Source organism: Salvia hispanica, chromosome 5 (assembly GCF_023119035.1).
Source record: "Salvia hispanica cultivar TCC Black 2014 chromosome 5, UniMelb_Shisp_WGS_1.0, whole genome shotgun sequence".
Lineage (NCBI taxonomy): Eukaryota > Viridiplantae > Streptophyta > Magnoliopsida > Lamiales > Lamiaceae > Salvia > Salvia hispanica.
Window position 1 is genome coordinate 3395364 of NC_062969.1, and position 16716 is coordinate 3412079.

General features: G+C 37.2%; 2 protein-coding genes across 3 annotated transcripts; both read right to left on the bottom strand.

Moving 5' to 3' along the window:
• Positions 1-540: 540 nt before the first annotated feature.
• LOC125187507 (subtilisin-like protease SBT5.6) lies at positions 541-5412 on the bottom strand. The gene is made up of 9 exons (XM_048084107.1): positions 5277-5412; positions 5001-5193; positions 4732-4914; positions 4213-4324; positions 2659-3220; positions 2462-2559; positions 1601-1958; positions 1315-1528; positions 541-1228 (listed from the first exon to the last, which is right to left on the bottom strand). The coding sequence occupies exons 1-9, from the start codon at positions 5391-5393 to the stop codon at positions 693-695; spliced, it is 2373 nt and encodes a 790-aa protein (XP_047940064.1). The 5' UTR covers positions 5394-5412; the 3' UTR covers positions 541-692.
• A 3164-nt stretch (positions 5413-8576) lies between these two features.
• On the bottom strand, positions 8577-14719 carry LOC125186221 (alpha,alpha-trehalose-phosphate synthase [UDP-forming] 1-like). Of its 2 annotated transcripts, none has more exons than XM_048082571.1 (18): positions 14420-14719; positions 13772-14150; positions 13559-13656; positions 13098-13486; positions 12664-12778; positions 12460-12561; positions 12235-12385; positions 11901-11989; positions 11538-11586; positions 11013-11113; positions 10735-10922; positions 10533-10650; positions 10024-10200; positions 9830-9952; positions 9663-9750; positions 9442-9581; positions 9262-9360; positions 8577-9099 (listed from the first exon to the last, which is right to left on the bottom strand). In XM_048082571.1, the coding sequence occupies exons 1-18, from the start codon at positions 14456-14458 to the stop codon at positions 8728-8730; spliced, it is 2817 nt and encodes a 938-aa protein (XP_047938528.1). In that variant the 5' UTR covers positions 14459-14719; the 3' UTR covers positions 8577-8727. The 2 variants fall into 2 exon arrangements, with proteins under 2 accessions (XP_047938528.1, XP_047938529.1); XM_048082572.1 differs by having other exon boundaries at positions 9442-9572; positions 14420-14717.
• Between the last annotated feature and the right edge of the window lie 1997 nt (positions 14720-16716).

Genomic DNA, 16716 nt, shown 5'->3' on the forward strand with positions numbered 1-16716 from the left:
ATCAACAGTTACAACCAGCGATAAAATTTTCAAACAAAAATGTAAATATAGTGCATAAATGTTCAAATATTAATTTATGAAAATATGTTACGTATATAAGTTGTTTGCGGAATTTAGCAAGTACACATTTGGGAAGTTTAAGGACCGCGAAACTTCAGAGGCCATAATTAGGGATTAATTTGAGTTTGAGAAGCTTGCGAAGAGGAAAATTGAGGACTTTTCATGGGTGGTGGAATTTCATACTATGGCAATGGTGCTTTTGGACAGTATGGAATGTTGGGATTCGGAGGCAACCATTCGGGATGATCAATGTGTGGTAGACATTCATTGGTTGACAATGTTGATGTTGTCTTGACATTTTCTGTTGACGTTATCTGTTATCTATTGACATCAAATTTGAAATCTAACTGTTCATATCATAGTTTGGAGTTTGTAAAATATATAGAGTTTGCATTTAATCCTTATATATATAATTTGACAAGTGTTCTGTTTTTTGTTGGAATCCCATCAAATATCATGAATTTACTTGTGCCTGGTACATAGCATGAATTCTGTTTCCCCTTATTGTTGGTTCAAGTTCTTGCAACCGAATATGAAGAAACCGTGTGACCCAAACAAGACAGGGAAGACTAGTATTTTTTCTTCATATTCCCATGTCATGCGCTATACCAATTGAGCTAACTTACACAGAACTAGGCTACTGAAACGGCCATGGGACTCCGAACACTGTGGATTCCATCGGACCACGTATACCATCCAAATCCGTACTTTTGTTTCTCCGCGGTTCCTGCAATGCCACCAACTACTACTTTTACTGTGATGGTGAAACTCTTTTTCTCTCCGACACGGTTGAAGTACAGTATGGGAGGCCATATTTTAACAGAAATCCCAAGCGGAGGTTTAACGCTCACGAAATAAGTACTCTTGCTGCCTCCCACATTAGTCACTGTTCTTACCACGGTAACACTGTCACGCAGATTGGGTACAGCCAAGGATGGATAATTCAGGTTTACCGGACCCACTGAATGTTTCGGGCAGGTGAAGGTAGTATCAATCTTTACTCCAATGCTGCATAGGTACAAGAGATAGTCCGTGTAGGAGGCGTCGTAGACAAGCCCAGGATCTGCTGCTTTTGCCGGTCTGAAATGACCGCCACCAAATTGGAAAGGGTCTGCTGAATTCCCGGATGCATCAGTGATCATGCTGCCTTGATTGTTATTAAGGCCAGCTGCATGGCCAAAAACAAAAAAACAATTTAATTTTGTAATGAACAAATATTTTTGTGGAATGAAATTGATGAAGCTTTTAAAGCACCAGAGGTTATCAGAGCAGATCTTATGGCAGCACTGCTCCAGCGGGGGTGTATCGCCTTGAGGAGAGCCGACGCGCCACCTATGTGGGGGCAGGACATGGAAGTTCCAGACAGAATGTTGTACTTCACCACGCGTTTGTCTGCTTCTAGTTTTGTCGGAGAAGATGCTTCGCTCCACGCTGCTAGTATGTTGAGCCCCGGGGCCGTGATGTCTGGCTGTTGAGCAAAATAATGACAAACTCATTTTTCTATCGGTTTAATTGGTCTGTTGCAGGATGTAATTATTACCTTGAGAATATCGGGCGAGAGAGCACTGGGGCCTCGGCTGGAGAATGCAGCCATGAAGGGTGCTGGCTTGATGTCTAAAACAGTCTTTCCTGGTACGATGTAGGCAGTCGGGGATTTGGAAGAACGGATGTAGTCCATGATTTTCAGACCGTTTCTGTAATTGACAGCAGTGGCAGGAAGAATATGAGCATCAGCTACTAACTCATCCCCATTTGCTAAACTGTTTCCTAAAATGAAACCAATGCCTCCAGCTCTCTTCACCTCCATGCCTTTACCCACTCTTGTCCCATTCCCTCTCAAACACATCACTATCTTACCCTTAGCCTTCTTTGAAGACAGAGTTCCAGGTAAGCATTGCCTGCAAAGTCCAACAATCTTTCAAATTCTTGTTTTTTTACCTTTTAATCACAATAAACTAGTTGGCATTAGGGATGTTGCCGGTTTAAGAATTGTCGCTTCCAACTCCAAAAAATCGGAACCATAACCAGTTCAAAAACACCAGTTTTGGCCTGTTTTTGCTATATATCCTGGTTTTCAATGTTTTTTTTCATGATTTTCATGTTTTATTAGTTAGTTGTTGGTTTCGGTTTAGTCCATGTAAGACGGTTACGATTTGAAAACCAGAACCTACAATGTGATCTAAGATTAAACTCACGATTCTGATTTAACCATGCATTTCTAGGCCGATACTAAAGAAAGGGTATATTATTCCATCAGTTGATCAAAATGCATGTTTTTGTGGAATGCCGAATCAAAGTAATTACTTACTTTTTTAAATTAGAAACATCACCATATCTAAATATTTTCCTCTATGACTTTTTTTTTATTTAACACACAAAACAGGACGGATATAAAAATTACCCGGATAGGTTTTTGGGCACATCCGGGTTCGCCACTTGACCCGCGTAAACTAACGGGTACAACTTCTTTCGCAACTTATATGGAGTCACCGTTTGTCCCTAAAATAAAAATAAATAAAAATAAAAATAAAAAATAAAAATCCATCTACAAAAAGAACTAATCAATTTTTATAACGGAGTTTGTTAGTTCGTTATTACCGGTAATTTCATGCCATTCCCAAGAACGGCGGGAGATGAGAATATCCTGTCGACGCTGCTGGCGGCGACGGTTATAATCCACGGAGCTGTGTTGGACAGCGTGGAGGGAGCGGGGCCGGAGTTGCCAGCGCTGCACGCGACCACGACGTTCCTCTTGACAGCGTGGAGGGCGCCTATGGCTATGCCGTCCTGGCTGAACGGCTGCGGGCGACTCGTCCCGATGGAGATGCTCAGCACGTCGACGCCGTCGGCCACGGCGTCGTCGATGGCGGCGAGCATGTCCTCTTCGAAGCAAGTGTTGCCTTCTTCCTTGCCGCGGCCCGGGACGGCCCAGCACACTTTGTAGATGGCCAGGCGGGCCAGGGGCGCGCCTCCGGACGCGGTGCCGGAGGCGAAGCCGCCCAGGGCGGAGATGTCGTCGACTCTCCGCCCGGCGGCCGTGGATGACGTGTGGGTCCCGTGGCCGTCCTTGTCTCGCGGGGAGAGGTAATCAAGTGATCTGTTTAGTGGGCCGTAGTATGCTTCGTAACCCTTGATGTAGTATCGGGCCCCAATTATTTTCCTAGAAATGGAATTAAAATGGGATCATGCAAACCTCGATTTAGTTCATGTATGGGGCTTAGGAATCTAAATATGGATGGAAGAAATAACACTCTATACACAAATTTCGGTAACACTACGTAGTTTGATCAAATTCTATTCCGTTTTGTAACTTAAAAACTAGCCAAAATATTTATGAAATTTGGATTTGTTCGCAATTATTTCACGATGATTTTTTTTGTAATCACTCATCATCTGACGTGACAACCGACAATTCATATACGGTGAAATTATTTGGTAAAGTTGTACTAGTACTAAACTGATATGACCTCTGTAAAATCATATGCGGACGTCACACCAATGAATTAAATGATGTCGTGTATTAATAAAGAATCACCCTCGTTTGGCTGAAATGCTAACTCTATATTACACAAATAATCATATTTTTTTCAATGCTAGATAATTGCAAATAAATTATTAAAAAAATTTCAGGCAATTTTTAAAATTATGAAATAAATCAAAATTTCAATTTTACCCTATATTAATGTCATCCAATATTACTAGTAGTAAAAAATGTCAAAAGATTCAAATGATAAAGTTATATTGTTGGTGGAACCCATATGAATAGGAAAACCAAACTAGAAACAATTTTAATTGTTACTCGTGATTTGATTGGTTAGGCATGGCCAGCCGGCCGGGCTTTAAAATAGAGGTTCACAAGATTGAATTGGTGATGCTACAACTTAGTATAAGTCAAACTTAATTTAATATTTATGTCAGTTTAGTTTCTTGTTTGATTCAAACAGACGACATGGGAAATGAACGAAACAACAAAATACGACAACAAAGTGCATGCAGGGCCAACTGATGCTTTTAGCTATCTTACTTTTTCTCTGAGACACTTTTCTACTCCTTTTTTTCTTTTTGTTTTCTAGGGAAAAAGTAATTATTCCCCCTCATGGATAATGAGATAATGAGATATGTCACGTTGAATTGATAGCTAGAAATACTCACTTGTTACAGTTGGAAGAGTTGAATTCGTCCCCGGTTTGGCAAATTCCTTTCCACGATTTAGGTACCGGAGCCATCCCTTTATCGTTGAAGCTCTTCGACTCCGGCCATACGCCTGATCCACACATGCCAAACACGTAATAAAATTTAGGATTAATGCTTAATTATAGTTTATAAACTAATGAAACATAAGCCATGTCTAGTTTGTCCTATTCAGAATTTATATATAGAGTTAATTGCCTATAAAATCACGAAGAATATCGTATTATATTGTAATTGTACTAAACCTTTTAAAATTTGAATAACGAATCACGAAAGTTCAATATTTTTACACGTATATATATGCCAATTCAACACCACATTTGTCTAGAAAAATCTTTGTAAAACAAGTGCAATTTTTAAAACTTCATGATTTATCATTAAAAAAAAAAATTCACAATCTTCAGACCAATTAATCATAAAATTCACATGCAACATGAGAATTCACGTGATTTTTTGCAATATAATATTGAGAGAATTTACCATTATCCAACAAGCCAACAACGACATCTTTTCCATAGCTAGATTTTAGCCATATGTCTTCCCCTTTCAGATTTGCCGATTTCTTGATTGCCTCTTCCACACCTGCAAATTCCCACGACCTTGTTGTGTGGATTTCATATTTTCTTGGATGGCTGCGAAATACCGACACCACTTCCTCCATCTCTGTCCAATTCAGACCAACATATTGGCATATATTACTACAATTTACAGTTTTACACACATGCAGAGAGAGAAAGAGATTCTCTTACTAGATAATGTGGAAGCTTCAAGAGGAGTGAGAAGAGCGGCGAAGCCATTGATGGTGCGCTTGTAACTGTAAACCAAAGAAGATTTTGCATCTTCCTCAGTTTCCTTTACAGAGAGTAGATATGAATGGTGGTTTTCTTCGATTTGTTGGAGGGTTTTTTCTCCACTGTGCTCTCCAAAGTAGACTATATATACCTGTATACACATTTAATCATACATTATGTATAGATCTACTGAATAATTAATTTGAAAAAGTTGTGGTTAGAGAAGCCATGAACCTGTCTCTCACTGCAGGAAACCAGAAGAGGGAGAAGGGGAAGGAAAAGCAGAAAAAGTGAGGAATGAAAATTCTCCATGTTTAAAGTTGAGATGCACGAATATAGAGGTGATACCATGAATATTTATAGGGATGAATGGAAGAATCTACATCCTTTTTTTTTTTTATTTGAGAAGTATTTTCTTTTTTTAAAGTTACTAAATTGTTGAATTTATTTGGATGTATAAATTATTATATTTATTTATTTATTTTTGACACCCTTCACATTGATATGGAGTACATGATAGGAATAGTTTTGGCAACTAATAAGAGTTGAAAATTAGTGAATCGGATTTTACGAGTCATGTTATGAAATGAAATGTGGAAATATGAAAGCTAGAAACACTTTTTTTAAGTAGGGTAGAAAGTGATGTTGGAGATTGAACTCTTAACCTCACTTTTCTCACATAGAGCCTAGAGGAATAGTGGAAGGAGTATTGACATTAGAAGCAAACTGTCATGGGCTACATGATGTATTAATAACTATTGATGAATAAAAGGTGTTCATAATTTGAAGAAAAATGTATATTATTCTTCTTGGACTAATGTCCCTCCACTGACGGATCCATGAAATGGAACTAGCTCGTGGGTCAGGCACAAGGAAAAGGGTCACCCATCAGAAGGTATAAATGATGCGGTGATCATCACTAACAAGAAAGTGAACTTTGTCCTGAAGAATTGGGGCGGAGCTTTCGCATAGGGTCGATGGTAACTCCAAAATTCGAATTTGATGAAGTTTTCGTCGACCCCTCGATTCCACTTGGATCCACAATTAACAACTAAGATTGATATCCTCAAAGGACTACTATCATTTCTAAAGCCCAATAAAATAATTATTCATACAGTCAACTATGGTTATTTGATTTATTTGTTTGTTAGCAAATTGTACAATCATATTTGCATGCCATCGTAACTCAAACGTTGGACGTATATAGAGGGCCATCCTTGCGAAATGGCCTAGCCAACTGTAATCTGACGTAATTGGGAAATGGAAAATGTGTGGAAAAGAAATACCACCACTTTGTTAGAAACTTAGAATTCTACTCGTCCTAGAAATGCTAAATTGAAAAAAAATTATACTAGTAGTAGATATGAAATTTCGAACTGAAATTATAAGTAAGGATGCCTAGTGTTGTTTCTCTAGAATTGCTAAATTGAAATATTTTTCATTTTAAGCTAAAATTAAAGTTTTAAGCTGATCTCCTACACAATTCTCCATTGGAATTTGCTTATTAATAGAGTTTCTACATACTATTGATAAAAAAAAATCTTATACCGGTACAGTATGTGATCTTTCGACACAATATCGTCCATATTGCATCACACAATTATAACAGACTACTAGAAAAAAATCTAGGACATTTATTCTTTCAATGCAGCATTTGATTTATAAATGGGATGGACAAAATTGATAAATTATTCTACTTCCTCCTATCTTAAATAAAGCAAAACATTTATTTTCCTATTTCTTTTTAGAATTGGTGTAAATTTGAATGATATATTTCATAAAAAAATGTGACTCTTCCAATGGGACAAAGAAAATAATAAAACTGAATTATATAATTTTGTGGTTGAATTGATTAGTTGTGGCGTAAGATAAATTGCATATCGATGATTAAAATACTTAAATTAAGAAAAAAATATAGCTCATAATAATTTTCGTGATAGTATTTTTAGATTTTTAGTCTGATAGAAGGTATGATGATTAATACTTACTCAATTTTTGGGTGATAGTTTTAACAATTGAGAGAGTCAAATTAGGATAGTATTAGAGAGGTAATATTTGAGGGTAAAGCTTTAATTCGAATTCAATAAAATATGATATTTAAATTTATATTCATTTGTCTATAAAAAGAAGTTAGGAAGGATAGTCCATAAAAATATGGGAAGTGATTAACATTCAAAGTAGAGGACCACCAAATAACACTTCATATCAGAAAGGCGTGCATTTTGGATTATTTTTTTTATTGGCATATGGATTGTATTGAAATATACCACACTCTCTTTCAGTTGCAGTCATCTTTTTTAAAGTAAAATCAGATCGAGATACTGTTGCCCAAATCCATATCCAACCCGCACCAACCCGACAAATACGTAGATATTTTATAAGGAAGTGCTTAAAAATAAGTAATCTAAAAATTATATAATTCCAACTTTGTGCTAGTACGTGACACATATAATGCAAAATAACAATGCTATTATACAAAAGCAATAAAAATATTAGTGTAGATGGATTTTCCTAATGATTGTACATGTATTAACATTATATATTCGATACAAATTAGTTTATATGATAATAAAAGTAAGTAGTAATTTTTACATGAACCCACCTCTATGTATAATGATGTAACCTAGACATATAATGAAGCAATTCTTTTATAATGAAAAGAGTAGTACTTCATTTATTTCTTTCTTTCCATAAAAGAGTACTTTTATACGAAAATATTTTTTAATGAAATTAGTTGGAAATGGGACAAACGATCACGGGCAAAGTTATCCCCTTTTATGAGGCAATTCTCCCCAACCGTAGCCAAGCTCAATGACCACTGTTTGCTACACTCTAGCTTTTAGAAAATAAATAAACACTGTAAATTGTGAACATCTTGTCTCATCACTCTCACATTCAGTTCATATTTACCTTTATTTGTTTTGTTCAATAGTATTATTGATATAAAATCAAATATCAACTTATTATTTTATTAATTTCTTTGCAATCATAGAAAAATGAACTAATCAGGCTTTGGTTAAGTAATTTAAAAACATCAGCACTAATTTGAAGCATTACAATCAAAATTATGCAACATTAACATGCACTAAACAAGAGTGGTATTCACATATGTTCTTCGTATAAAGTATACTAGAACCTATCTTACATAGACACATAGCTTTTTTTTTTTTTGAAGAGATAAAAATGTGTACCGGTCAACACCGGAATCAAATAGCAGCCATTTTCGAACTTATTAAGGAACAAAGTGTCAAATAATTAGCACGCGTTAAGGGACCATGGGCATGATCAAATTTGATTGAAAGAGAAGGTTTGTAATTGCAGTTGAAAATGTATTCAATCATAATCAATAATTTATTATTATCAATTTTTTTGATGAAAATCATAATCAATCAATTAAATAGGAGTAGTACTACAAAAACTAAACAACCCCATACCTCATGAGCCAAAGTCAGAATTGTTGTTTCAACTTCAGCCACCCCCCCCTATTGCTCTTTGCCTACCTTTCAATTTTCACAATCTAGACAAAACACAACATGATGAATTCTTGCTTCTTTTTCTACTTATTACCTTCTACACTTGTATCAATCAATCATCATAATTAATCTACCATGGCAACCACAAATAATGAAACTAATATAATGATTTAACTCAAAATCTTGCTATGATTTGTAACCTTTTAGTATCTTCATGGCTGACAAGCTGTTAGTTCCTTTAGCAATTCCACGACCTCGGTCGATGATCCCAGTAGATATCTTGCGCTGGAACGTTTCCTCCCCACCGCGCATGAGAAATAATTCTCTCCCCTGAGATCAAGAACCGATGAGCCCTCGTGCACAGTCATTCTCTCGCGCATACGAGACCACCAGTTCCCGTTCCCCAGAAAATTGTTGGATCGTGAATCTGGAGACGGGATAGGCAAAGCAGCATTGCGGCAGAATGCAGCTACCCCTGTAGAGTTAGACGCGAATCTGTTGAGAGGGTTGGCGATCTTGGCCCTTGCACTAGGTGCTGGTCCAGTAGGTAACTCCGGCTCGAAAAAGCTATAAATGTCTTCATCCTGGTATATTTTGTCAACAACGTATAACTATCAAACAAACCGCATGGAAAAATGCGTTGATGCGCGTTTTCAACGTCATTAGTTAGGCCGGTCCAGTCCATTCTAGTCAACGAGTGCAGCAATGATGATCAAGAAGATTGGTAAACGATACGAGTGGCTCACCTTTGGTAGAAAATGACCAACACACAAAACATAATCGATAGGAGCTTCCACGTGACTGTGATGAACTATTTCTCCCAGGATTCGATCAATTGCAGCGCCCTGAATAAAATCTTTCGAATAAATGTGCAAGTCATTTTTGAGGATTTTTTTTTTTTTTTGTATTATTACATTTAGACTCACTTTGGTTACTCCAACTGCTCTAACCTCCACAGATCTCGATCCTTGAACGACATCAACAGAAGCATTTGAAATCGGACCTGTCCATAAGTGCTGCAGCAGATCCTTCGATTGAAGCTTCCCGAATTCAACATCTGAGAATACTATCACAAGTCAATCAGAGAAATGTAACTACAATTATAGAAAAAATAATTGCATTTTCTTAATGGGGAAAGATAAACGACCTGCGTACTTATAGTTCCATACGAGTGAGGTCTCACGGAGCTCAAAATGAGACCGGGGTGTCCTCTCAGTAAAGTATTCGAACACATGCTGAAAAAAGTTTAGAAATTGATGTAAGGGTTCTATAATAAAGAAAATGGATTCTAAATGTTATGTTTACGATGTGTACCTTCACGCTGTCAACCCAATCCATGGTTAGATTTTCTGGCATTGTCGTCATCCAATCTCCTGTAGTACGACGCAAAAACATCCCGTGTTCAGCTGCCAACCACAAATTATATCCTCCAAAGTTCTGCAGAATACAGAGGTCAGCCGATAGAATGTGCTTCAGGCAAACGTGGAATCTTATGCGAAAGCACAAACCTCGTCAAGAACGTTTCTATCGCTCCCACTAAGGACAATTATGGTGGTCTTTGGATCCTCACATAGTCTTCTCAGTGGCTCCTTCAAGTCTTGGTGTAACTTAAGCTCCATTTCTTTGAACTGGTCGATCCTCCTCCCTTGGGTGTCGACAGGTTCAGTAAGCGTCGCATTGAATCCCTGCCAACAGATAAGTTTGAATCTCCACATAATTTCAAGAACATGCATTGAAACGAAACAACAATGTCCCTCACACTTATCTATACTACGACTAAGAACTGACTCATCGGGAGATGGTGAGGGAGCGAACAATAAGAACACGTTTAAGCTAGAAAGGCACAAAACAGAGTGAAGTTTTATGCAAAATGCTGTCTGTTTAGTACTGACATGATTTTCGTTACTCCAACAAATGGAATGCTACGGGAGCGGGTACGCTTATAACTGAGATCAGATTCTGAAAACACAAATACGACTCCATATTTTAAGTTGCATGAGACGGAGACTACGAATACCAGAATAAGTAAACGATTATTTGAATGTATGTAGTGCTCGACAGCGTCTCCTTTGGGAAGTAATGGCGGAATTTGCCTAATCCGTAGCTGTGCTTCAACAACAGTATCATTGAGTTCACTGTATGAAGGGGAAAAAAGTTAGTCGAGCGCAAAATACTTAACCAGAGTGAGTACTTTAACTGACAACTACAACAAAACATACCTTACAAATGTCTCGGCCCACTCTTGAGACGTGTGAGTACTAACATGAGTGAAATTATGCCGATGCCTTTTTTCTCTTTCATCTGCTGGCATAGTCAGAGCGTAACCAATCGATGAAGCAACTTCTGTAATATTCCAAGGATTCACCAGAATTGCTCCAGCGCCAAGTGACTGTGCAGCACCAGCAAACTGAAAAGTATCAAAAAACGAGGACGAAGATTAGGAATTAGCAATTTGATCTTCATAGAAAAGAATCATTTAGCCATAAGACATGTTTACCTCGCTTAGAATGAGGACCCCTTTCTTTGAAGCTTGGCAGGCCACAAATTCATAACTCACTAGATTCATTCCATCGCGTAGTGATGTAACAAGAGCAACATCTAAAAGAAAAGGTCGTGAGTAAAATGAGGAAGTATGTATAAGTAAATTGATTACGAAACCAATTCTACATGCAAGTAATTTCTTCGTTATCTCATCTCTTCAAGTCTTTCATTTTTTATAACACTAATAAGAAGGTTCGACCAGTGATCTGATTATTTTCTACGTTCCGTGAAACCACCAAAACGGAAAAGAGGCAGTTAAGCACAATTGTAACTCCATATCCCTGTCCGTCCCCGCAACAAATTCTAATCAACTGTGGCTTGGTGCTAAACATGAGACTCTCCGTATCCGCAATTTCTCATTACAATGTAGAAATCATGAAAATGGGATTACTTTTATCCGAATCTATTTTGTTTTCGTGGATATTTTCTAGACCGTGTAGTCAAAAGGTTAAATGAGGGACGAAGAGTAAGAACATGTTACCAGTAACAGCATACAAGGCGCATAATTCATGGAATTCAAGAGATCTATCCTGTGAACAAAGAACAAATTGTGTTACATAGAGTATACTCAGATAAACTCATTTTGTATAGGTAATATATATATATATCAAGAGGAATCCATGCACAACTTAAACGACAAATCAAACAATCCGAAAGGAATGAGTAGATCCGAGGCCTGTATCAGCAACCAACTACTGAACTGTGATATGTTCCACCTTTAGCTATGTAGTCTAATTTTAAAATGAGGAAGCACTGAGATCTTCAAAGATTCGAAGTTCATTCATAAACATCGTTTTAAATATAATTATGTATAACCTAAAACTTTAAAGGCATAGGGTCTCACTAGATGATGAATTGGAACAGCTGTAAGGGATCCAAATCTTCCATTTATTCTTCCAACAATTTCATGAACTTGGGATGATAGCTTCTGATCTGCCAAAATAAGTAGAAAATCATAAGCCATGATTACCTGCATGTGTCTATAAATGTTCGTGAAAGACGAGGAGCATTAAACAGGTCTGAAATTGTTAAACAACAAAGTTTCCTCTGATTATGACATATTATTTTTTTCTTATGCAACATACACAACAAGATTGGAACGCTATTCAAAGAAAAATAACTGAAGAAAACATCAGTATCATCAGTTAGACTGAATCATAAGGATGAGGGATACATACACTCGGGCACATCCGTCCTTGTTGGTACAGCAATTTGGACTAAAACTACCTTGTCGCGCCAAACTGGGTTCTCTTCAAGGAACTTTTCAAATGCCAAAATCTTTTGGGGTATTCCTTTAATCATATCTAGACGGTCAACCCCTAGCATTACCTTCAGAAATGCATACATTCGATCAGATTATATTGGATCATGAAATGTCACATAAAAAGGTTCCAAGTACTTACTTTTCTTCCAGCAAAACGCTCTTTCAATTGCTTCATGTGAGCCTTAACTACATCAAGCTCTAGAGCTCGAATGAACCGCTCAGAATCTATACCAATAGGAAACTGTAGATGACAGGTACTGGTGAAAATTAGTCGGTATGTAATAGTGCAAGTGTGAAGCTTTAAGACAAGGAAAACATGCTATTTCTAAGAATATGGGTGTACCGCAGCAACACGAGTCAGCTTTCCTTGATCTTCCACACCATCAGGGGTCCCTTCAAGTCCGAGAATACGAGTACAGGCACTTACAAAATGCCTCGCATAATCATACGTGTGGAATCTAAGAGCAAAGATGAGAAATATTAAGGCTAGAACAAAGACGAGAACTATAAACACACACGGGTAATATAAACAGGGAAAACACAACAACATTTGGAGTACTGATTCTACTTTGTTCTAAGTGGTTTGGTTTTTCTTATGTCACATAACGAGTTGCAATGATCTTAATCATACAGATATCCAACTACTGTTGTTTAGGGATCGAACTAATCTATTTGTTTCATCCCAATTATCAAGCACTATGTTACATTATGGTTCTCAGTCAATATATAGCTCAATGAAATAGCAGAAATATCTTACTAAAATAACAAGGAACCCACCCGACCAAATCAGCAGCCAGAACAGATCTTAAAAGTTCCGATCTTGATGGCAATGTCCGATGAATTTCAGAGGAGGGGAAAGGTGTGTGTAGAAACCAACCTACTTTCATCTTGCGGTTGTAATCTTTTAGGCATTTCGGAAGAAACATGAGATGATAATCATGGCACCACACCACATCTCCCTCCCTATAATGCGCATTTACAACGTCAGCAAACATCTGGTTCGCTTCCTTGTACGCAGCAAACTGAGACTGGAAGCTCCTTGTCGTTGCCAGGCGGTCTTCCTGTGGAAGCCCGAGATAGTGGAAAAGAGGCCACAATATGTTGTTACAGTAGCCATTGTAATACTGGTGCACGATCTCTTCATCGAGGAACACAGGAATGCATCTCTACATTTAGTTGAACATGTCTCAGGACGATAAAGATCAGTAATTCTTACACAAGACATCGAGCCTACGAACCTTTTCAGCAAGAGCTTTAGTCAGTGACCTTTGTCCAACTTCATCAGGAACATTCACACCAGCCCATCCAATCCATCTAGCTTCAAACTCATTGATACCTTCAAGACAAAACAGAATCAATTCAAGAATTAAGACAACTCGAAAACTGATAGAGCATAGGCAACCAAACCAGTACTCAACTCACATCTGAATACTCAACCATCCAGTTCTTACCCAAAAGCGCGCTAACTAGGCCGCCTACACTTATTTCAAGTCCCCACGAGTCGTCATCCTTCCTAATCGCAGACACTGGCAGCCGATTCGCCACCACCAGTAACCTTTGCTTGGGAACTCGAACATCCTGTTTCTCAATGCCATCAGTCAGATGCTTACCAATGACATTCCCTTCAAACATATCTTCATCTTGGTAGCCCTTGTCACCATCAGACAGATACAGATCATTTGAGTAACCAGAAATGTCCAAATCCCCGTTACTATCTCTCGATTCTTCGAGCGAGTGATAGGACTTGCTGGACCTTCTCAACACTCGCTCCCTCAACAGCCTTTCCAATCTACTCGTGGGTATCAAGGGAGCAGGGCTTCCATGGCTCTCCTGTAGTACACATCACATTCACTTAGAACTGAACCAAAACAATGCCAAAACCTCCCCAAATTGGATCACTCAATCACTTCATTTCCTCAAGATTCAGTTTTTACAACAGGGCATTTCCAAAATTCTGTATCTAACAAGTACAAAGTCACAATTCATAAACATCCAATTCATAGAAAAACACTTATAATTCACATTAATTTATAATAAATTGAGAAACACATTCATAACCAAAAACAGAGGAAATAAAAGGAAAGGGATAGAGTAATGACCAAATTGGAGGACTCTGGAGGTGATCCAATCTCCTCCATCGGAATCGAAGGTTTCAGTGAGAGAGAAACATTGGTTGTTGAGGTAGGGTGACAGTCCACAAAGGGACGATAAGTGCAAGTTGGCAAAAATGAGGATATTTTAGGAGGGTGTGGCTAATTCTAAACAAGGATAAAAGAAAAAATCTTGATTGCAAATCTTCAACCGCAGATTTATATAACCATATATAGACAGAGAGAGAGAGAGGCGGTTACAAGTCGTTTCTGATTACTGAATCTTAGGGATTATGATGGCACACAGCTTTTTCCCCAGTATTCCGCCATGCAGATTTTTGGTGCCACGCCCAAAAACAAACATAAATAGGTAGATGAGTGTCTCCAGTTATCATGCGACAAAAAGGAAGTAACACTCTACTTGTTTCCTTAAATAAGTCGGTCTCGCCGAACTAAATATCACGACAAATCTTGCCTTTCCAATACATGTGATGGACAGTTAATACAAACATTTGGATTCTCTTCTTTTTTCTGATTCTATAATTTTCTCCATCATTTATTTTGGTTTGAGATTTTTTTAGTATAAAATCATTTTACGTTAATTAAATTAAAATATATACTCTCTCTATTCCTACAAGAATAAGCACTTTTAGTCTCGTTCAAGTTTTAATGCACAATTGATAAGTAAGAGGTATATAAATTGAAAAAGTTATTAAAGTAGAATGAATTGTGATTTTATCAGGTTATAAATATTCAACCATAACCCTAGCAGGCTAATCGGTCTGCTACCTATAAATTTAATATGTAGGCAATGAACTACATAATGATGAAAATTAGTCATATTTATAGGATGTAAAACATTTAATTGTTTTTATTTTTAAGATATATATTTAAAGTTAAACATAATTAAATACTACTCCCTCCGTCCCATAAAAGTTGAGTCGTATTCCTTTTTCGTTCGTCCCAACAAGGTTGAGTCATTTCTTTTTTTAACAAAAGACAAAACATCTAATCACTCTTACTTTATTTCATCATTTACTTTAATCTCTCTTATCTTTCCTACTTTTTTCATCTCTCCTATTTATTTAATATAAATTCTTAATCTCCGTGCCCAAAAGTTTTGTCTCAACTTTTATGGGACGGAGGGAGTACTAATTTAAAAAATATATAAATAAAATAAATACTATAAGGGCTTCCTCCACACCGGGAGGCCCTTCGGGATGGGTCACCCACAACGCGACCCTTCACCATCCTGTCCTGGGAAGACGTCAAGACGGGATGGGATGGCTAAGGGCCCACGGTTGTTTCTAACATATTGTGGACACTTTTTGTTTATCACTTCTTTTGTTTTATTTTTGTTACCTTATTATATGTCTATGTTTGTTACGGACTCAATTCCCATATGATTGTGAGAATAATTGGTGTGGATATATGGACTAAATGTGTTTTCTCTCCTAATATGCTAGTCTTTTGGACTGAGTTATTCTGTTCGGTCGGTATCAAACTATCAATGTTCTTTTAACCCTTTTCTTGTTTTCCCTTTTTTCTTGGTTCAAGCGAGCAACTCTCCAACAATCGGTTTCTCTCGTGCTCTTGCGAGAAGCCACGGCTATAGTTGACAGTGATGCGGCTCGGAGGTGGAGCTGTTTCAGTTTCGTGGGCTTTTTAGACTAGCTCATTGGACGTGGCATGAAATAAAAAAATTTAGAGTTTTATTTTGTTAATTGTTATTTGGATAACTAATTTGTAAAACAGTCCAATTTTGATTATTTATGTGTTATAATTTAATTGGGTTAATATTCAATCCTAATTGAAATATTCCTTTAATTCGTTATTAAATGTCTCATTTTTTTTTTTATTTGTTCACCAATAAATATTTCATTTCACTTTTATTATTTTTTTAGGTGGATCACATATTCCACTAACTCATTCCACTAATTCCTTAACGCTAAGTTGATAAAAAAAAACGAGACATTTCAGCCGCAAAAAGAAAAAGTTTTAGTAATCAAGCAAACTGGAATTTTATATTTCATCTCCCAAAAGAAAAAGGTGTTTTTTGTATATAAAGTCTAGGCTCAGATTTGGTAGAACGTCATTACAGCCCCAAAACCGATATATGGCATGAACCCAATTGACGGCCAAGGAGCCATGAATGGAAATGGGAGTTGTTGAGAAAGAGAAAGTGGAACATGAATTGTCACCTAAATTAGAAGGGCATTGCTAGGAAATTTGCCCAAACAATATGTTATCGAATCAAATTTGGCCGATTACAATACAAGTGATAACCCATAAAAAAAGTGAAATCA